Source organism: Struthio camelus, chromosome 1 (genome assembly GCF_040807025.1).
Source record: "Struthio camelus isolate bStrCam1 chromosome 1, bStrCam1.hap1, whole genome shotgun sequence".
Lineage (NCBI taxonomy): Eukaryota > Metazoa > Chordata > Aves > Struthioniformes > Struthionidae > Struthio > Struthio camelus.
Window position 1 is genome coordinate 54,096,019 of NC_090942.1, and position 17,688 is coordinate 54,113,706.

General features: G+C 38.7%; 1 protein-coding gene across 4 annotated transcripts in view; it reads left to right on the forward strand.

The window, feature by feature from the left end:
- Positions 1 to 17,688, forward strand: part of NR1H4 (nuclear receptor subfamily 1 group H member 4) — a 51,187-nt gene that overhangs the window by 32,563 nt on the left and 936 nt on the right. For all 4 annotated transcript variants that reach the window (XM_068938711.1, XM_068938721.1, XM_068938701.1 and 1 more), the window contains 5 exons: positions 2,865 to 2,998; positions 3,514 to 3,612; positions 4,649 to 4,748; positions 6,849 to 6,995; positions 16,446 to 16,559. In XM_068938711.1, the coding sequence (XP_068794812.1) occupies positions 2,865 to 2,998; positions 3,514 to 3,612; positions 4,649 to 4,748; positions 6,849 to 6,995; positions 16,446 to 16,559 (594 nt within the window). The remainder of the gene's footprint in view (positions 1 to 2,864; positions 2,999 to 3,513; positions 3,613 to 4,648; positions 4,749 to 6,848; positions 6,996 to 16,445; positions 16,560 to 17,688) is intronic.

Here is a 17,688-nt window from a genome sequence, read left to right on the forward strand (position 1 = left end):
AGCACATACTGTTAGAATTAGAACGGCTATGACATTGGAGAGCAATTTTAACAGGATCAAAACTGCATTTTGGGTAAATCCATTATTTTTGCAAGCTTGCTCCTGAAAACAGTCGACAAACATCTGCTCTTCTGCCTTTCACGAACAGGGCTACAAATTATTTTCTTATTGATGGCTCCAATCATTTTAGCATATACGAATGTCAAACCAATTTAGGTTCATACAGGAAATTAATCTACTTGGAATTTTTAATATACTTCTATCCCTCAATCTGATCAGAAGATGCTATATTAACTGTTGGTTTTGTGAGAAACAATAAGCTCCGTCAATATTTGGAATGCATGCCAGTATAATGTAATTAATCTTTCATTCTGCAAATTGGACAGGCTACAAAGATCCTGAGATATGACATATTCTCATGAAATACCAAAATGTATAAACAAATGCCACCCATGTGATGACAGCACTCAAAGAGTCACTAAGTGACAGAGCAAAACAACTCCCCTGTGGTGCTGATCCCAGATCTATTGTTCCAAAATGTTGAAGGTCCAAAATAGCCTGGACGACACATAACAGCAGAAAACAACCGGTCGCTGAAAAAATAGGTCAGCGTAAGTAATACTGACTGGGGACACATGAAACTTTTAAACTAGCTGATCATTTTCACAAATTGGCATATGTGAAATAAAAGACAGCAAGTGGCACTGTCATTTGACTCCCTATCTATCTGCAATGGAAACCCTGGGTATCTCGTGTTGCTCATGACTTAAATATAAGCATGCTCTAAGGTGCTGCAATGAGGACATTTTGCAAACAACTATTTAATGGCTTTTGAGTAGGAGTGTGCTATGTAATTGCTTTTAGTTCAAGGCAATCGGGACAGTAAAACATGAAGCTTCTAGCAGTATATAGCATTTATTTGAAAAAAAAAAAGGCTAGGAAATAAAAAGTTACCTTGAACTTCGTTTCACTTACTCATTCTGTAGGATTGTAAGTACAAGCACTGTGGATTCGTTCTTTCTCTGAACAAGGAGGTAAGGTCTTATAAACATTTATGGCATGACTACTCAATAATCCTACTCCTGCCCTTTATACACGAACCTCAGACAGATCAAAATTACTAAACATCAGTTTCAGTCATTTGCTGTGGTTTTCTTATAAACTGCAACTTTCTCGTGTGAAATGTCTAACTAAGGAAGGCCTAGGTTCTGCCACTCTTCCTAGAATTTAACATCTATTTAATATCTGCTGAAACTTAGCTATTCCTGAGGTAGAAAGTAAAGTCCTAGCTCTCACATGAGTTTTCCAGTTAACTTAAACAGAGGGAGAAAAAGATGTTGAGGTACTGCTACAGTAGGATAAAGCATGAGAAAGCCTAGTCTTACTACTTAAGGCAATAAGTAAACCAAATTTTCCCTCAGAAGGTAGTAGGCCAGATCCTAAGCTGGTGGAAATCAGTGTAACTCCATTAACACCAGCAAAGAAAGCATCAAATAATATCATTTAGAAAAAGAAACCTATGATGCTGTGCAGCAGCACAAATTACATGTCTCGATGCCAATTATTATCTCCATCATTCCTCTTTCCCCCTTTCAAGGTATTATTTGCAGGTCTTATTTTAATCATGTAAATTTCCTCTTCTCTCAGTGGTTCAGGTAGGTTATTTTATATAGTGCTTAAACAGGAAATTAAAAACATTCACAACGAAATTCACTGTTTTCATGGTATCTTCCTCCACCATCGTATACTCACTGAATGAGCCTCTTTTCCTGCTCTGCATTTTCAAAAGTGAACAATGGGAAAGATACTTGAAAGAAGCTCTAAAAAAAAAAAAGTCTTATGCTGATGGGTTTATTTTTAGATGAATACTTAGTTGTTTTTATCTGTGCTTTCTGGATAACTTCTGCGGGTTGTTTTGGGTACCTATTGTCCCTTTCTTTTGTTGGCACAAGCAATTTGCTTTTTTTTTTATATGACATCTACATAAGGATGCTCTCTGGCTCAAGGTACTGAAATGCAATCTAGAACAAAAAAACACAGAAATGCAAAAATACTTTCCATTAGAGCAAGGGAAACTCTACTAAATAGTAACTGGGGCTTAATTCAGTCCTCTGGTATGCTGAAATGCAAAATGTTGAGCCTGGCTGAGTAATGCTTTAAATTAGCACATATTCCAGGTACTTTTGCCAGCTTGAGTTACTTCTGGGCCTAAACTGGCAGCAGTGGGTCTATCCATATAGTGACACTACAGTGATTAAAGCCCTGGAGCCTTTTCTAAGAGGACTTTCCGTGAACAGAAGCTGCACTAACAGCCATTAATATTGCTTAAGGTTATTGTAAGCATCCATTGCCCTTTATCTAAGAGCGGCTGCACATCTGTTAACGCTTTCGATTGGATGAGGAGCACATTTTCAATGACAGCCTTCTAATTGTCCCTGCTTGCTGTGCTCTGGTTCAGGTCTTGGAGCACCTGAATGGGTTTCCTTTCAAGAGAAGCTAAACAAAAGACATGCTCCTGTGCGTTCCTGTCCCTGACGGTTCTTTCGTCTGCAAAATCAGATTAGAGCTAGTCTAAAGTGACACCCCTGACATGCACGCTGTGTGGACGCTGAGTCCTCAGCACCAACTGGTTCACTCTGCCCATCTGCTCCATTTGGCCACACTACTCATTAGAGTATACTTAGTATGTCTCAGCAGACTCATATTTAAAGATAATGACACATTCAAGAAATGATCTGCACAGGTAAGTGAGATTGCTGGTGTAAAGGGCTTTTATAGGCGTCTTTATGTACCTACTCAGTTGCACACTAAATGCCTAAAGCATATATAAATCTAATTACTACCTGTTGTATTGTGTCTTCCAGGTTTATTAACAGAAATACAATGCAAGTCAAAAAGGCTACGGAAAAACGTGAAACAGCCTCTGGATCAGACAGTCAATGAAGATAACGAAGGCCACGACATGAAACAAGTGACATCTACAACTAAAATATATAGGGTAATAAAATTCTTGTAATAGTTTGTACAGTACAAACTGTTTGAGTTAAATTTGGCTAGTATAGTTAATATGTAATTACATACTCTCTGGAGCTGTCTGAATTACTTAAGACTCTGTCTCCCAAGTTAAGGAAATACCTTGACTATAGAAGTAGTTCCAAGGTTTGTAGTCAAAACTGAGTAAAGCATCCATAAAATAATTTCTCTGTGATACAAGTCACATACATATGGGATGGTGAGGTAGGATATTAAAGTTTGAGTAAGCCTAGTTTTTGCTAATCATTTCCTTATTTCTAATTATAAACCACACCAACTCATGCAGCTAGAAACTTTTTATACATCTCCTCGATAGAAATTTCTATAGAAATCTGAGGTCTCTCAGTGGTAAGCAAGCTTTTTCTCTGCTTGGCCGCAAAGTGGGAGAAAAAGAAGCATATATTTTCTCTAAAGCAAGAGATGCTAGATCATTTCTACTTAACTGCATTTAATGATGGGGTTTTTTTTTTGCCAGTATAGGAGAAAGTAGAATTTACCCCAGAACAGCAAAATCTTCTTGATTACATCATGGATTCCTACAGTAAACAGCGAATACCACAGGAGGTCTCAAAAAAATTAGTAAGTACATTGATTAATTCATTTTTGAGGTGTGGATGAAGAAGCTGAGGATTACATAGATATTTACACTCAGCATAAATAGCTGTAGTAGGCAGTAGAGTAGACTATGGGTAAAGAGCCTGCAGTCTAAACATGCTGCAAAGGAAGCAGAATCTCTCTGATTGTTTATCAACCTTAAATGCTAAGAAAAAGCTTTCATCTCTGGAAATAGACACTTTCATGCTCGAATCTAATTTTTGATGGGTGGAGCTTGGCTTTCTGCCTTGTCAGTATATGCAGTGATTTGAGTTTACCCCCAGCCAAACTACCTTTCTACAAAAATACCAAACTGGAAACTTGAAAATGTTTCGGTTTTTTTAAATGAAAATCCTGACATTTTATAGGCTTGGGTTTTTGCTTCATTCTCCCTTCTTTCTACTCCTTTTCTACCTTTTAGAAATTCCCCTTTCCCGTTAAAAGCTTCTAGTTTTCATGGTAAAATGGAAAAACGTTGGGAAATGGGAAGAAGAGCCAAAAAATATTTTAAAGAAATTTTGATTTTATTTAACAAAACTATCATATACAGTCTTTAAAAAATATATATTTTTTGCCCAATTATTTTCTGAGTTGTTATCTTTGAAAAGTAGATAGAAGGCATTTGTGGGAGGAGAGTGGTGTAACCCATAGCTAACTTGTAGACTTATTTCCACAGGATGTTGAGGAGGTCAAAAATATAACTGTACTCAAAAAGGAAGTAGACAAATCCATGGAGAACAAATCTATTATTTAAAAATCATGGTGTGCATACTTCCAGCTCAAGAATTGCCTAAGCCACTGATTGCTAGACTCACTGAGAGAGAGATACATATTCCAGGGGAAAGGACCCTTTTATTTCTTACAACCTGTTGCAAAATACCTGTTTTGGCAACCACCAGAGACAAATTACAGGATTAGATGGACCTCTTGTCTGACCCAGCCTAATAATTCTTGTGTTTTATGTTCTTGGTGAAGTTGCAATGAATATTAACAGATTTTGTTTGCTTTTAATTTTTAACAGTTACATGAGGAATTCAGTGCAGAAGGAAATTTTCTAATCTTAACAGAAATGGCTACCAGTCATGTTCAGGTCCTTGTGGAATTCACTAAAAAATTACCAGGTATGTCCACTGTAGTGGAACAAATTTTGTTGTTGCACAACTTAGCTGCCTTCAGTTGCCATTGGATTGTTGTGTACGTTTTGAGCAATGTATAAAAATGGTTTCCTCCCTGCCACATATGCATTCTTCAGATCCTGTCTAAAGAAAAGGAGCTTTGTGCTCTGAGGAGATTATTTTGAATAATTCAAACTCTACCACTCTGAGACATGCTACCCTTTCTATCTATTGAGAAACAAAATGTTCAGAAGGAGGAATTATGTCTCTGGAGAGATTTTATTTTCCTGTATCACTGCAATGCAAAATAGTCTGCCTCAGAATTAACACTAACACTTGCCAGGCTCTGCTTTACTCCTTTTGCTGCCTTTCTAGACAAGCCTTTTCGTCATGACGTCCACTGAACTGTGAGTCCTAAACAAGAACTTTGCCAAGTTGCAGGCATCAGTATTTAGTATTTGTGCTGCTTTCATGGTGTTTTACGGAAACACACTGAAAACCTGATTTTATTATTCTTTTTTTTTAATTCCCAAGCGGATCTTACTTCAAGAACAAGCACTGGGCATGGTATAGGTTCCTTGTAAGACGAGTTCTACCCCATCTTCTCTGACTGGAAGTACTGTTTTTCACTGCTTGGGAGGAATGAAGAGCCTGGAGAGCACGTTCATGCCATTCAAAGCCAGTCTCTGGCTTAGCAGCACTCAGAGCTGGGGCTTGCGGCACCAGGCTCTTTCTCTGCACTGAGCCGTGGAGCCAAGAGTGGGCAGGGGACATAGACTGAGCGGTGGCTCAGTCCTTGAGAGGTGACTCTCCTTGAGAGTCTCAAGGAGACTCTCCAGGCCCTTTTTCTTTAGAGCAAGTTGCACTGTACTGTTTAACTGTGTAAAAACATTATTTTCCTGTCATTTCCATGATATTGACCCTTTCTCTGTGTATTATGGGCTTATTTCAAAGCCTAATACTGCAGTCGTAACGGTATGTTTTATGCCGTCTGGTTGAACGCAATCACTGCTCAAGCACAGGATTATGCACGCACATGCACACCTGACAGCGAGAGAGGCTATGAGCTAGACACTTGATACCTGTTTGATAAGAGGAAAAAACCCTACCAGATTTCTGCAATCCAAGTGGTCTCAGGCTGAGGAAAAGATCGAGGCCTGGGGTTTTAAAGTCTCCACAAATGTTGGCTACCTGGCTTCTGGAACTTGTTTATCAAAATCAGTTGCCAGCAGTGACAGTGAAGGATCCCTGACATGTATAGAAATCAGGTAAAATGCTTCTCACCATAGGGCACCTGACATTAGGAAGTACCAGATCATACAGGGCTCTGTAAGGTTCTTTGCATTAGTTTGATATAAAGTGGATATCTACTCCCAGCAGCCAAAGCTAACTGGCACTGCTTTTAAGTGAGACTAATGACCTCTGGCCTAAATTTCTTCCAAAATTCTGTTTGCTAGAGAATTTATAACCAAGAGTCCCTGTGCTGCGCAGCATTTTGTGATGTAGACACACACGTGGCCTTCTCACTCTAGGATAAGCTTTGCATCCTTTGGATGGAAACTGCAGAAAAAGATCCAAGTCCTGCTGTTTGGTTTAGAGGAGCTTTTTAATTGAATAACCTATTTTTAATGTTAACTTTGAGTACATCTGGTAGGGGTTATCACCTTATTGCTTTATTCTCAGCATTACGTATTTCTGTGCTTCCTCACAGAATTAGCATAGAGCATACAGCGGGTACCTGCGTTGGCGAGTATGAGCAGAGAGCTCTAATGGAAACATTGCAGAAGGTGTTAGGGAATGGCATCAAGCTAGACAAAAATCCCCACTTACAGTTATGCTATGCCACTGAATTTTGCTTGTCATGTTCTTCTTAAAGTATCATAAACCTGAAAAACAAGCCTAATTCTGACTGGCTACAGTGAGGACTGATCTTGCGCTGTGTTATTTGTGGAATCCAGATTTAAATTTCCACAGCACTTCTTGACCCCTCTAAGACCAACATCAGGTTACACAGATGCATAGCACCTTACATGCAAAACTCCAGGACAGAAAGTAGTGAGGGCCCTTTCTTTGCTGCCTCATTTCTTATTTCTAATGTCTCCACAGGCTTCCAAACCCTTGATCATGAAGATCAGATTGCTTTGCTAAAGGGCTCCGCAGTAGAAGCTATGTTCCTCCGTTCAGCTGAGATCTTCAGCAGGAAACTTCCTACAGGACATACTGACCTTTTAGAAGATAGAATTCGCAATAGTGGTAAGTACCTTGTTTAATGAGGAAAAAAACAAACACAGCATTGCGGTGCTGTGTCAGCATTTTGGCCTTGAAAAGCTAGTAAAATTGTTTATTAGCAGTGAAATAGGTTTATCTGAATGCTGTTCTTTTTTAATGTTAACTAAGACAAACCTAATGCAGCCTTCAGTCTAAAGGTCATAAGGTAAAGGTTTATTCATAAATACATTGCAAGTACTTTGATTAACAAACACTATGTAAAAGAAACCTCGCGCATGTCTCTAATGATAAGCATCAAAGAATGATGAAGATGAAAAGCCACCATTTCAAGTTATTCAAATAAAATGTCAATATTTATGCTTGAAAATGCAATCACTATAAAAAAGAGAAAAAAGATTGTATGACATTATTGTAGATGATTGAAGGGAAACATCTATTCCTTGGGTCAATTTGGTAACATGAATCATAGTGCATAAGGTGCATAGAAAAATTATAATTGTAAGAGGGGACAATTGTAATTATGGCATATTTTCAGTTATGTCTTCTGGTTCTTAAGGTCCCTCAAAGGTTCAGTCGCCAAGATAGATTTTATGGATTCTAGACATAAGTCTTAGTTATAGAAGTTGAATGAGGCCAGATATTGTTAATTTCCTAGAGCACAAAAAGTCATACTTTGCATTGTTAGGTGTTCCCTGTCCTCTACTGACACAATACGCAATGTTCTGCCTTCTTCTGCACTGACCAGCAATCTTTATCCACTGATCAGCTACATAACATCAGAAATTCAGATGTAATGAAATACTAAATAAAGAGTCATTCCACTATAGTCAGACCCTGCTTTGATTCCAGATCTGGCCTTCCTTTTAAATAGTCAAAAGGAAAAAAGGTAGGAGAACATTTAACCTCAAAATCAGCCATAGAAATGGGCTTGAACCAACCGCACAGTTCTGAAGCTCCTAAAATGCAATAGGGTGCAGGGACATCTGATGCAGGCACAATTGTGCCAATACTTGCATCTTTAAAACCCTGAAAAGTGGTCAGGAAACATGGGAATAATTCACTTGCTAAAGTTATGGATCTAGTTTGACTTAGTATGCTCATTTATAGGTTTACATTTTGTAGTTTTTTATATTTCTTTTGTTTTGATTTATTAGAAGACGCCATTATTTGAAGGACTAGAAATGGTAGCTTTGAGAGTGATAGAGAAAAAGGAGAGAGCATTTGCTTACACTCAGTGAGGAGGCACCAAGAGCTATAGGGGAGGAGACAAGAGAGCCCAAACATGTTTGTCTCAGGAAGGTGTGTTAAGGTAGGAAGAATCAGCAGACAGGAAGATCTCAGTGGGAGAACGGCAAGTGAACGCCAGGAGAAAAGCTGTGCAGAAGCTCAGCATGAGGCATTTGACACTCATGTGAGCAGGAGATGCAGAACCAGAAAAAGCAACTGTAGACAGTGTGGGTTTTGTCCTCGTAGGGTGTGATGAAAGTGAGTCCCATGGCTTCTGTGTTAGGTTCTGCAGGGAAAAATGTGTGCCAAGGAGGCCAGAGATCCTTCCTAGAACACAGTAGTAAATTATAACGGATCAGAATGTTTTCATTCTGAGATTTTCTATTGGAATATAGCCTAAATTTTTGATAAAATTATGTCTTAGAGAAATGAGTCTGTATGAATACATGATTACTGAAAGTATCTGCTCCTCTAATCTATATTGTGAGTATCAACCTTCTTTCCTTCTTCAAGCTGTCAACTATTAATCAAAAACAGAATTAGGAAATAGTTTGATCCAGAACATTACATAAACTATTATGTCATAACAATTAAAATATTTTTTACTTATAATTTTAAAATAAGCTGCTAATTCTCTGCAGCTATTGAGTCAACATCGTTTTCTGCAAGTTAGTGCTGGACTTAAAGATGACATTTCACACCACGACATGATGAGGTGGAATATGACATTAAATCCTGCAGTAATATTACTGACATGTCATGAAATAAATAAAAAATATTAGTATTTTGCAAAGAAGAAAGTTTTAAAACAAGTAATGTTTTCAAATGTAGTTTTTTTTTTTAAAGCAAGATTTCCTACAATTTTTTTTGGAGGGGTGGGGAGAAATTCCAAGGTAAATTAAAAATGAGTTCTTGATCAGAAAAAAACCTGGGTTGAATAATTCCCAGGAAATGAAGCACTTTAGCGACTTTTTTACTGTGTGTATATATACACACATGTACCTTATTGCTCATGGAAAAAGGCTCTCTGAAAACATCTTCCCTCAAGCTAGGATGAAGTTGGGGACATAAGAGGAAAGATTGCTGCTAGAAACTCTCCCTGCTTGTATTGCAGAAGGATAATATTGTATTAGCCAGCTTACTTGCTAGGGGCTGCATTCGTTCCTTTCATTAATAGCCAGAATGCAAAACAATTCTCTTTCCTATGTATTTTATCTCTCCACGCTGTGCAAATTCAAACCTAGTCAAAAACGTTCTCCTGCACTGCACTCTAGAGGGCTGTGACAGAAAACAACAAAAGAAGCTTGTAAATAAATCTTTGCATTTTTAGCAGTGTTAACCTAACTGATGCTGCTGAGGTTATTTAACTGTTAGTGCTACCACACAGGCCCAGAAGTCACTCAAGATTTCCAGTGTACAGTCGCCTCTCATTTTGGACTGAGGTTACTCTGCTGTCACTGTAGCATGCTAGAGCATATCTGCCACAGTTGCAGTGTTTCCTGCACGAAGAGGCTTAAATATGCTTTTCAAAATGCCACTTTACCTGTGCATTTAGTGTTGGTAACAGCTTGCCAGTTAGTGGTATCTCTTCCTTTGCACTGAAAATGCAAGCCTGCATTGGTGCAATTTTTCTGCATATTTTGCCTTAGTTTATGATAACTTCCAGAATTACCCATTCAGGCAAACGGAAACATTTCAAACCTGAAAAAATACCTATCACTGAAACATCTTATTTTTGTGGTCCAAATCACGGCCGTTTTCAGTTGTCCTGAGCTTAAACAGATCTAAAGAAAGGCATCCAAATTCTTCTGTTAGTGTTGCTTTCACATACAGCTTTCAAAAATATTAAAAATGCAGTTCACATCTCTGCAGGTTATTGGACTCAACACAACGGAAGAGAGTTGGAATATAATAGCCTGTACCAAATTTGATACTTTCAGCTTTAGCAACCTCTTCAAGCTCTAACTTACGAGGATACATTCTACTAAAAACTGCAGTTGACCATTATCACGTTACAGACTGGTGCAAGAGATAATTTGGACAAATAAGATTAAACCCCAGTTAGAGGAGGAAGAAAAACCCGAGACAATCATACATAAATGTGGCAATAGGGATTTTTTTTTCTCATACATCTCAACCCCTCCAAAGTGCATAATAAATAACAGATAAACAAGACCAAAATCAGCAAAATGAAAAACCCTACAAACATAACATATAGGAGCAGAGGAAATGCAGGGGCAGCTGGGTGAGAGTTTAGAAGTCAAAATTAAAGGTAATGAATAAAGAAAAAGCATCAGGAATATTCATGGCTCCTAGTGAGGTCCCGAACACCGTCAGACCACCAGCCATAAATTGTTGCCTATAGTCAGAACTTCTGTCCACATATTTTAGGTGCAGACAAATGTCTGAGTGTCATGTAAGTCCCATTGCCCAGCCTTGATGTGCATATCCATAAAATCGGGGGATGGCGAGAAACCTGCCTAAAAGTCACAAGCCGTCCAGGATTCTGTCACCTGCCACCATATCCATCCACTTGGAAGCTGCTCTTATCTATTAATATTTATGCCTTCCCCACTCTGATTGTGTGGAACTGAAATTTTTTCCTGATAACGAAGCCAGAGATCTGGTGGTGATGACCTTTGAGCATTAGCAGCATTCATTTTTATTCTCATGCTGATGTGGTCAATTTTTATTTATTAGTGTGAGTGTATTGCATAAGTCCTTGTTCATCTAAGTGACTGCCTTTGTTTATGCTCTCATGGTCTTTCTACATAAGATGTTATGAAAAATCATTCATTAGCTGCTCCCGAGACTGAAATCCTCTCCTACACACTCTAATATTGAGACTTAATGAGAAATACAGACATTTTATTTCATGTTAATGAGAGCTTGTGCCACTTACTCATCTTATTTGATGCTTTGCTACACAGACACCACGTTGTCACTGATTGATTCGTTCTGTAAAAGGCTGACATGCTAGTAATTCTATGCTAGTTTCTTTCTGTTATTGTTAAAGCAAATTCTCCTGATTTTTAGCAGTGCAATATTTTTAAAACACTGCTGAAGTGCTGAATGTCTTCTGAGCGAGCATTTATACCTTGTATTCCTAAGGACACCTGCTTTCCAGCGGTCGTTAAGAGCCAAATTCTGAGATGTTTGTTATCTGAGCATTTTCTTCTACAGAACAGTTCAACTGATTTCAGTATTGGGGAATAAGGTACTATCTGATTTGAATAGAGACGGAAGAATTTGGCTTTAAATTTTCAGCGGGTGGCAGGATACCTGTCATTGTGAAATACACAGCTGTTTATCTAGATGGGTTACAGGTGCTAAAGTAAAATGAGATCCAAGGGCAAAAAGAAATAGCCACTATGCTAAAGCATTGGCAAGGGGCCACCTTTTGTCCTTGGATGTGAATACAAGGTTCCCACTGATTTCAACAGGAGACTCGTGCAACTGAGGGCAAAATTTGGCACAGGAACAATAGCTACTGAATCGCTTTCTCTACTTCTGGCTTTTATAATTTAATTATTAGTACTGAGTCACTGTAGTGCTTTGAAATCCTATTGTGCTGGGGTTTGTTTGGAAGGAGAAGCAAAATGAAATGATCTCCACTCCTGAGTCCAAATCAGTAAAGAGAAACCCAGCATCTAGCCCCTTGTTTCTAAACATACTTGCAAATCATAGGTGTTTAACCCTTCAAATGGCCACGTGCATTCACATGCAAGGAGACATTTACTTTCACATGACTCTGGGCCAAAAACTAGCATCCAGTCCAAGGCATTTAGAAAGCTGGACCTCTTTAAATCACAGAGCATAGGAAAGAGGTTTTCTGTTTGTATACAGAAAATGTATAGCACACTGAGTTAGCGAGTGCTGCAGTCCTTGCAGTCCGTATAAACTGAAGTTCATACGAGTGTTTAAATCACACCTCCAGAGTCAAGTTGTACACGTGAAAATGAGAGCAGACGTCAGAGGACAGAATCTCTTTTCTGCTGCATAAGCATGCTTTTCCAGGCCAAACACTTGCTTAGATAAATACACCTGACCTATGAAGATTATTAGCTCAAGGCAGCGCAGATACCACCGCGACGCATCAAACTGCACCTCTCTCCTGACTACACACAACCATGCCACTGCCAAGGATGGTGTACGGCAATATCGTGTTTGTCCTCCTTGCAAGGTTTTTGGTTTGCAGCAATGGCTCCGTAGTGGTCCTGTTAATTGATGTTGAGAAGACGCTTTTTAACTGTCCTAATTGTGAGTTCTCCTTGGCACACACTAACCTCTCATTTAAGTTGTTCAGCCCTGGAAGAAGATGATAGAGGAGAGGTCATATGCATGTGTTCTGGTCTATCCTCTTCACTGGACAGGTTTTCCCCTTTTGGTCTCTCAACATCAATAGGGTGAATTTGGCCAGTGTTTGAAGGGCATTGGTGCATTTAAATAGATTAGAAGGCAAAGCTCATAACAAAAACCTTGCAGAATGGAAAACAGTTCTGGTAGATGAAACACCGTGAAAGATAAGATACAATTTTGTGAATAATTAATATATTTCATTTTCATAAAACAGCTACTAATATGGCCTTGTTTTAATATCCACTGGTACCTCCATGCTTATCAAGACAAAAGATCTCTTCATCCATATTAATCACCCAGTGCTAGTTACTGTTAATTAGCACTTACTCGCAAGCTTTCCTCTTGCAATAGATCAATCTGTTCTGTTTTACTGAACAAAATAAGAGCCAGTTCTCAAAAAGGTAGCAAATATTGACCTGATGTCACAGCAAAAAAATCTCGATTCCAGGCTTATGTTAACCAGGTGTTTACTTAAGGCCTGAAACTGCAAACCTTTTGAAAGCAACAACCCTCTTGCTTTTAGTCAGAAAGCATAAGACAAAGGCAAGGTCTAAAAGAATGATGTGTCTTAAGCTACAGATACGAATGAAATTGTGTAAGAAGTAATAGGTGCTAAATGAATAATGCTCATGGATTTAAATCTGGTCTAGTGTAATGCTGCAATGCTGTACTCGGCAAAGCTAGTATTTCCCGCTGCCTACCCTGGGGTTTACAGCCACTCATGCATTAACATACTGAAGTCAATTAAATGAATTGCAGATGATGGAGTTGGTAGGCAGAAATCTTTATAATGATGCACAATGAAACACAAAGGAAGGCCATGTTGTCATTGCTGTAATGCTTCATAAAACAAAGTTTCAGAAGCTTTTGTGAAAAAAGCTAAGAAGGATGCATCACAAGCACTGACTGGGAAGTTGTGCCTGTCTAATACAGCGCTGTACAGTGTACCTGGCAAATCTCAATAAAGGAGGTCAAACGGAGCTAACTTTTCAGTTCTTTTTGAGGCCGGAAACACATTACAGCTTTATTCTATTTCATATTTCACTTTTGGAATCTGATTTGTAACAGTGACATTTGAACAGTGACATAATTCATTTCTCCTCTAGCCCTTCCAGTTACAAATGACAAATCACCTTTAGTTTGTTCAGTTTTTTTTTTTTTTGAAATCCTGAATTGAAGTGACAACATCTTGTACAGTAGATAAGGAAAAAAGCAAGAACTATAAACATCTTTTCTGCTTTTTTGTTTTCTGATGGAGCTTATTAAATCCAAACCAAAGCATTTTCAATCACATTACAGAACAGCCCCCTCTTGTGATGGAACAGCAGTTTGTATAGTGTGTTAAATACAGAATGATGAAATAACAGGGTGAAACCAGCAGAGATGGGAGGCAGGCAGAACTAGTAACCAAGAAAAAACTCCATTATGCCAGTCTTAAAACTGCTCATTTTACATAGTTTTTTTCTTTACTGTCTTGTGCCATTTATCTGTCTAAAATTTTCAAAGCTCTATTCTTTTTAGTAACAACAGCAAATATCAGCTGTATTGCTATAACGTCCTTTTTTGTTCTTTCACCTCTTCTGTTCTGCTTTATTTCTCTATTTGTACTACAGTAGTGCAGTGAAGCACTCTGTATTTTCATTTGCTCTCACATCTATACCCATTTTTTTTGCTTCACCCATCCATGGTTTTTTTTCTTAATGTTAGAGCGTAAGCTTTTCAGGGCAAGGACGGTTTTACTACACACTTATACAGTGCCTGGCACAATGAGGACCTGAATTAGGTATTCCACATCCCATTTGTCAGAATTTTTTTCATCCCACTTGCTGGTAGGACCTGTGGAGCTGTGTGGTGAGGAAAACAAGGGAATTCATCCAGTTGAAAGCTAACCTGACCAAAAAAAAAAAAAGAAGAAGAAGAAAAAAATCAAGTGATGAGCAAGAGAAACAAATAAGGAGAGTCTTAGTCCCAGCCCACTTCCTTCCATTTCCTGCCTGCTGTCAAGATGATGGTGCCCAGCGGCGTGATACCTCGGACAGGGAGATCTAAAAATATCCACAGTTTGTCTTGGCCTTTTATCATGTCACTGTTGTGCTATTCACTTCCAAGAAGGAAATTCTTCTGCAAAGCTTTAGGGCTCAGCCTGACTTTCCTTTCCCCACCTCCTCATATTTCTAGATTCTTAAGAACTTTAATGTTTTGGTTCATCATATTTAGCTATAAGGAACCCCAGCATTTACAACTGCCAAATAAAAAGACAGGCGGATCCCAAAATTTAGCCATAACAAATGTTCATCATTTTCAATAGTCAATTCTTACGACTAATAACATAAACCTGGCAGAAACAGTAGATGCTATGGCTGTTGTTTGCTCTGTAAAGAGCTTCAGCTGTGTTACTAACTACTGCAGAACAAGTTCACTCTCATCATATATTTCTGCTTAAGTGACTCACACTCTTCTTGATAGTGTTGAACTTGTTACAAAAAACATTAGATTTGTGGTTTGTAATCTGAAGTGAACACAGGCTGCTAATGTCAAATACTGAGTTGGGACATGTAACTATTCCACTGAGTTCTACTGATTCATTGATTCTACTATTAGTGTCAAGGCAAAAAGTGACGTGTTCCTGGTTAAATCAAGTGACCTCTGCATGTTTCCTTGCTGTTGATTTGCATCTGCTAAGTTTCATTTTGAATTTCCCCTATCAGAGGCACTCCAAACCTCACAGCAACATTTGACTACCACTCCTGCTCCTCAGCTTTATGTTGTATAAAGCATTCAAATCACATTATTTCACACCATTTCCACAGCAATGTAAAGTTTTATTCCAGAACAGTTCAAAGCTTGAGAGAGCAAAATGATAAGAAATTATATGGCCCTCATTTGTGGGAACAGAGGAAGTCAAGAAGGGCTGAAAGACTTTTTACTGTAGAGCCACCGGTTTGGACCTCTAACCCTTGTAGGTGCCTGCTGCCTAAGAGATATAGGCAACTGCTTTTGACAGTCTACTGGTTGCTCCAAGCCACTCTGACACACTAGTTAAAAAAAAAAAAAAGTCATAGGTCCCACTTCTCTTTTACACCAAAGATTGAAGTGAAATACATCCTTAATTTAAGGCTAAGTAAGAACATTGTGACCTGATGACAAAGTCAATAAGAGGAAGTCCAAGCTGGCGTGCCTCAGCTCACTATCCCCAAAGGATTTTGCTGATGGTAAGAGAATCACATGATCCCAACTTAAACTGGGCTGCATTTTAATTATTTATGGCTCCATACTTTATAATATACTAGTTTATGCTGGAAGGTAGTGGTAGTTGCAAGCAAGTTGATCTTGGACTACAGGTAATCCTAGACGTGGCTTAAGTTTCAGGCTAAATAAAAGGAGCAATTAAGTCTCTTTATGGAGATAACTGAAGCAACTGCCCAAGGCAGTAAGCTGAAGAGTGAAGTTGAGATAGAATTAAACCATACACCCTGGAAGGTTTCTGTATAACTAATGTAACCATAGGGAATGTGGGAATTGCTGGACAAACTGTGCACTCTGGGAATGGAAGATGACCGGAATATCAACAGACAGGATAAAAATGCATATGAGACTTGTCCTGAACAGTGCAGAAGGACAAACCCGCAGAGGAAAAGGACCTGAAAGACTTTGAAACCATGTGAAAAGAAATCGCCAGCACTTGCCTGTTTCTGCTGTGTTCTGGGAAACAAGAATGTGCTTGTACTTTTGTAACTACTTGTGTTGCATCAGACCTGATTTGTGTAGTAAATTTCTCCCACAAACACAAATCGTCAAGGCTCCAAATATTAGCTAGTTGCTCAGTGGCAATAAATCACACTATTTGAATAATTAAAAAAAAAAAATTATTGCTTTTTTTCCCCACAGGTATCTCAGACGAATTCATAACTCCCATGTTTAATTTTTATAAAAGCATTGGAGAGCTGAAGATGACACAGGAAGAATATGCTCTGCTCACAGCAATAGTTATCCTATCTCCAGGTAACTTTAATTCAGAATCACATATTAATGGTTTTGGAAAGAAAGCATTAGGTGTGTGACTTGAGAAGTGTCAAACATTTGTATTCTGCACACGGTGAGTGAGCATGCATGCTTACTCAGTGTATGCAGCAGTTAAACCAGAAAATCAGTATATGTAGAAGTTAAAACAGAAAACAAGCAAACAAATCCAAATTCTAAATGTCCTGCTACACCATCTGGTTTTGTATCCAAAGAGAAAAGTGCCTATGTACCTGCTCAGAGAATTGCTAGTACCTTAGCACTGCGCAGCACAAAGGGCTCCCTCCTTCAGAAGATCCCAGGTGTGGTAACAGGTATGTCACTACACTGCGTGCTGGAACATCACGCTTTCAGTCGAATATTGGGAAATCCTACACATTAGAAAGGGGAATGGCAACAAAGGTCTTGAGCCTTCAGTGTATAAATACCAGCTGGCAAGAGCAGCAGGACATAGTGAGTTGTCCTTTAGTCTATAAAGCCTTGGAGACTCACCTTTTTGTGGTATCAGCATAGCAGAGTCTCAGCCCTGAGCCTACGGATTATTGGCCGTAGTTGTAGAAACTAATCCTTTGGTGGCACAAAACTAATCAGCTCCACCCAGAAAATATGGAGAAACTGTAGTGCCTCAAGCAAACTGACTTTCACAGGAATGAGAGAAGAGAAGCCTGATGCTTCAGGACACGAGAGAGCTACTAAGGTTTCCAAATAAGGTTTCATGGAAGATGGGAAAAGTTAAGAAATTCCATGGCTCTTCTCAGGAAAAATTTGTATGCTAAAAATTTCAGTGACTAAAAATCCCAACCTCTTTTTTTCCTCTCCCTCCAAATATCCAGACACATACTTACACAGGAACAAAATGAATTTTTTTCTAACAAAAGAAAAGGGTTTTCACCTGAGGATCAAGATGTTCAATTTCTTCCTGGTGACCTATATGCACGTTCTTCTTGTTTGCCCCTCTACTTCTCCCTGGTTGTACCACATCTCCACGAATTTACACACTGTGCTGCTAAGTTGTTGCAATGCATCATAGGGCATACTCAGGCACACAACCACCCTGTGAGGTGACGGTATAATCCCAGATAAATGTTTCCCGGTTGAAGCCCTTTAGTTT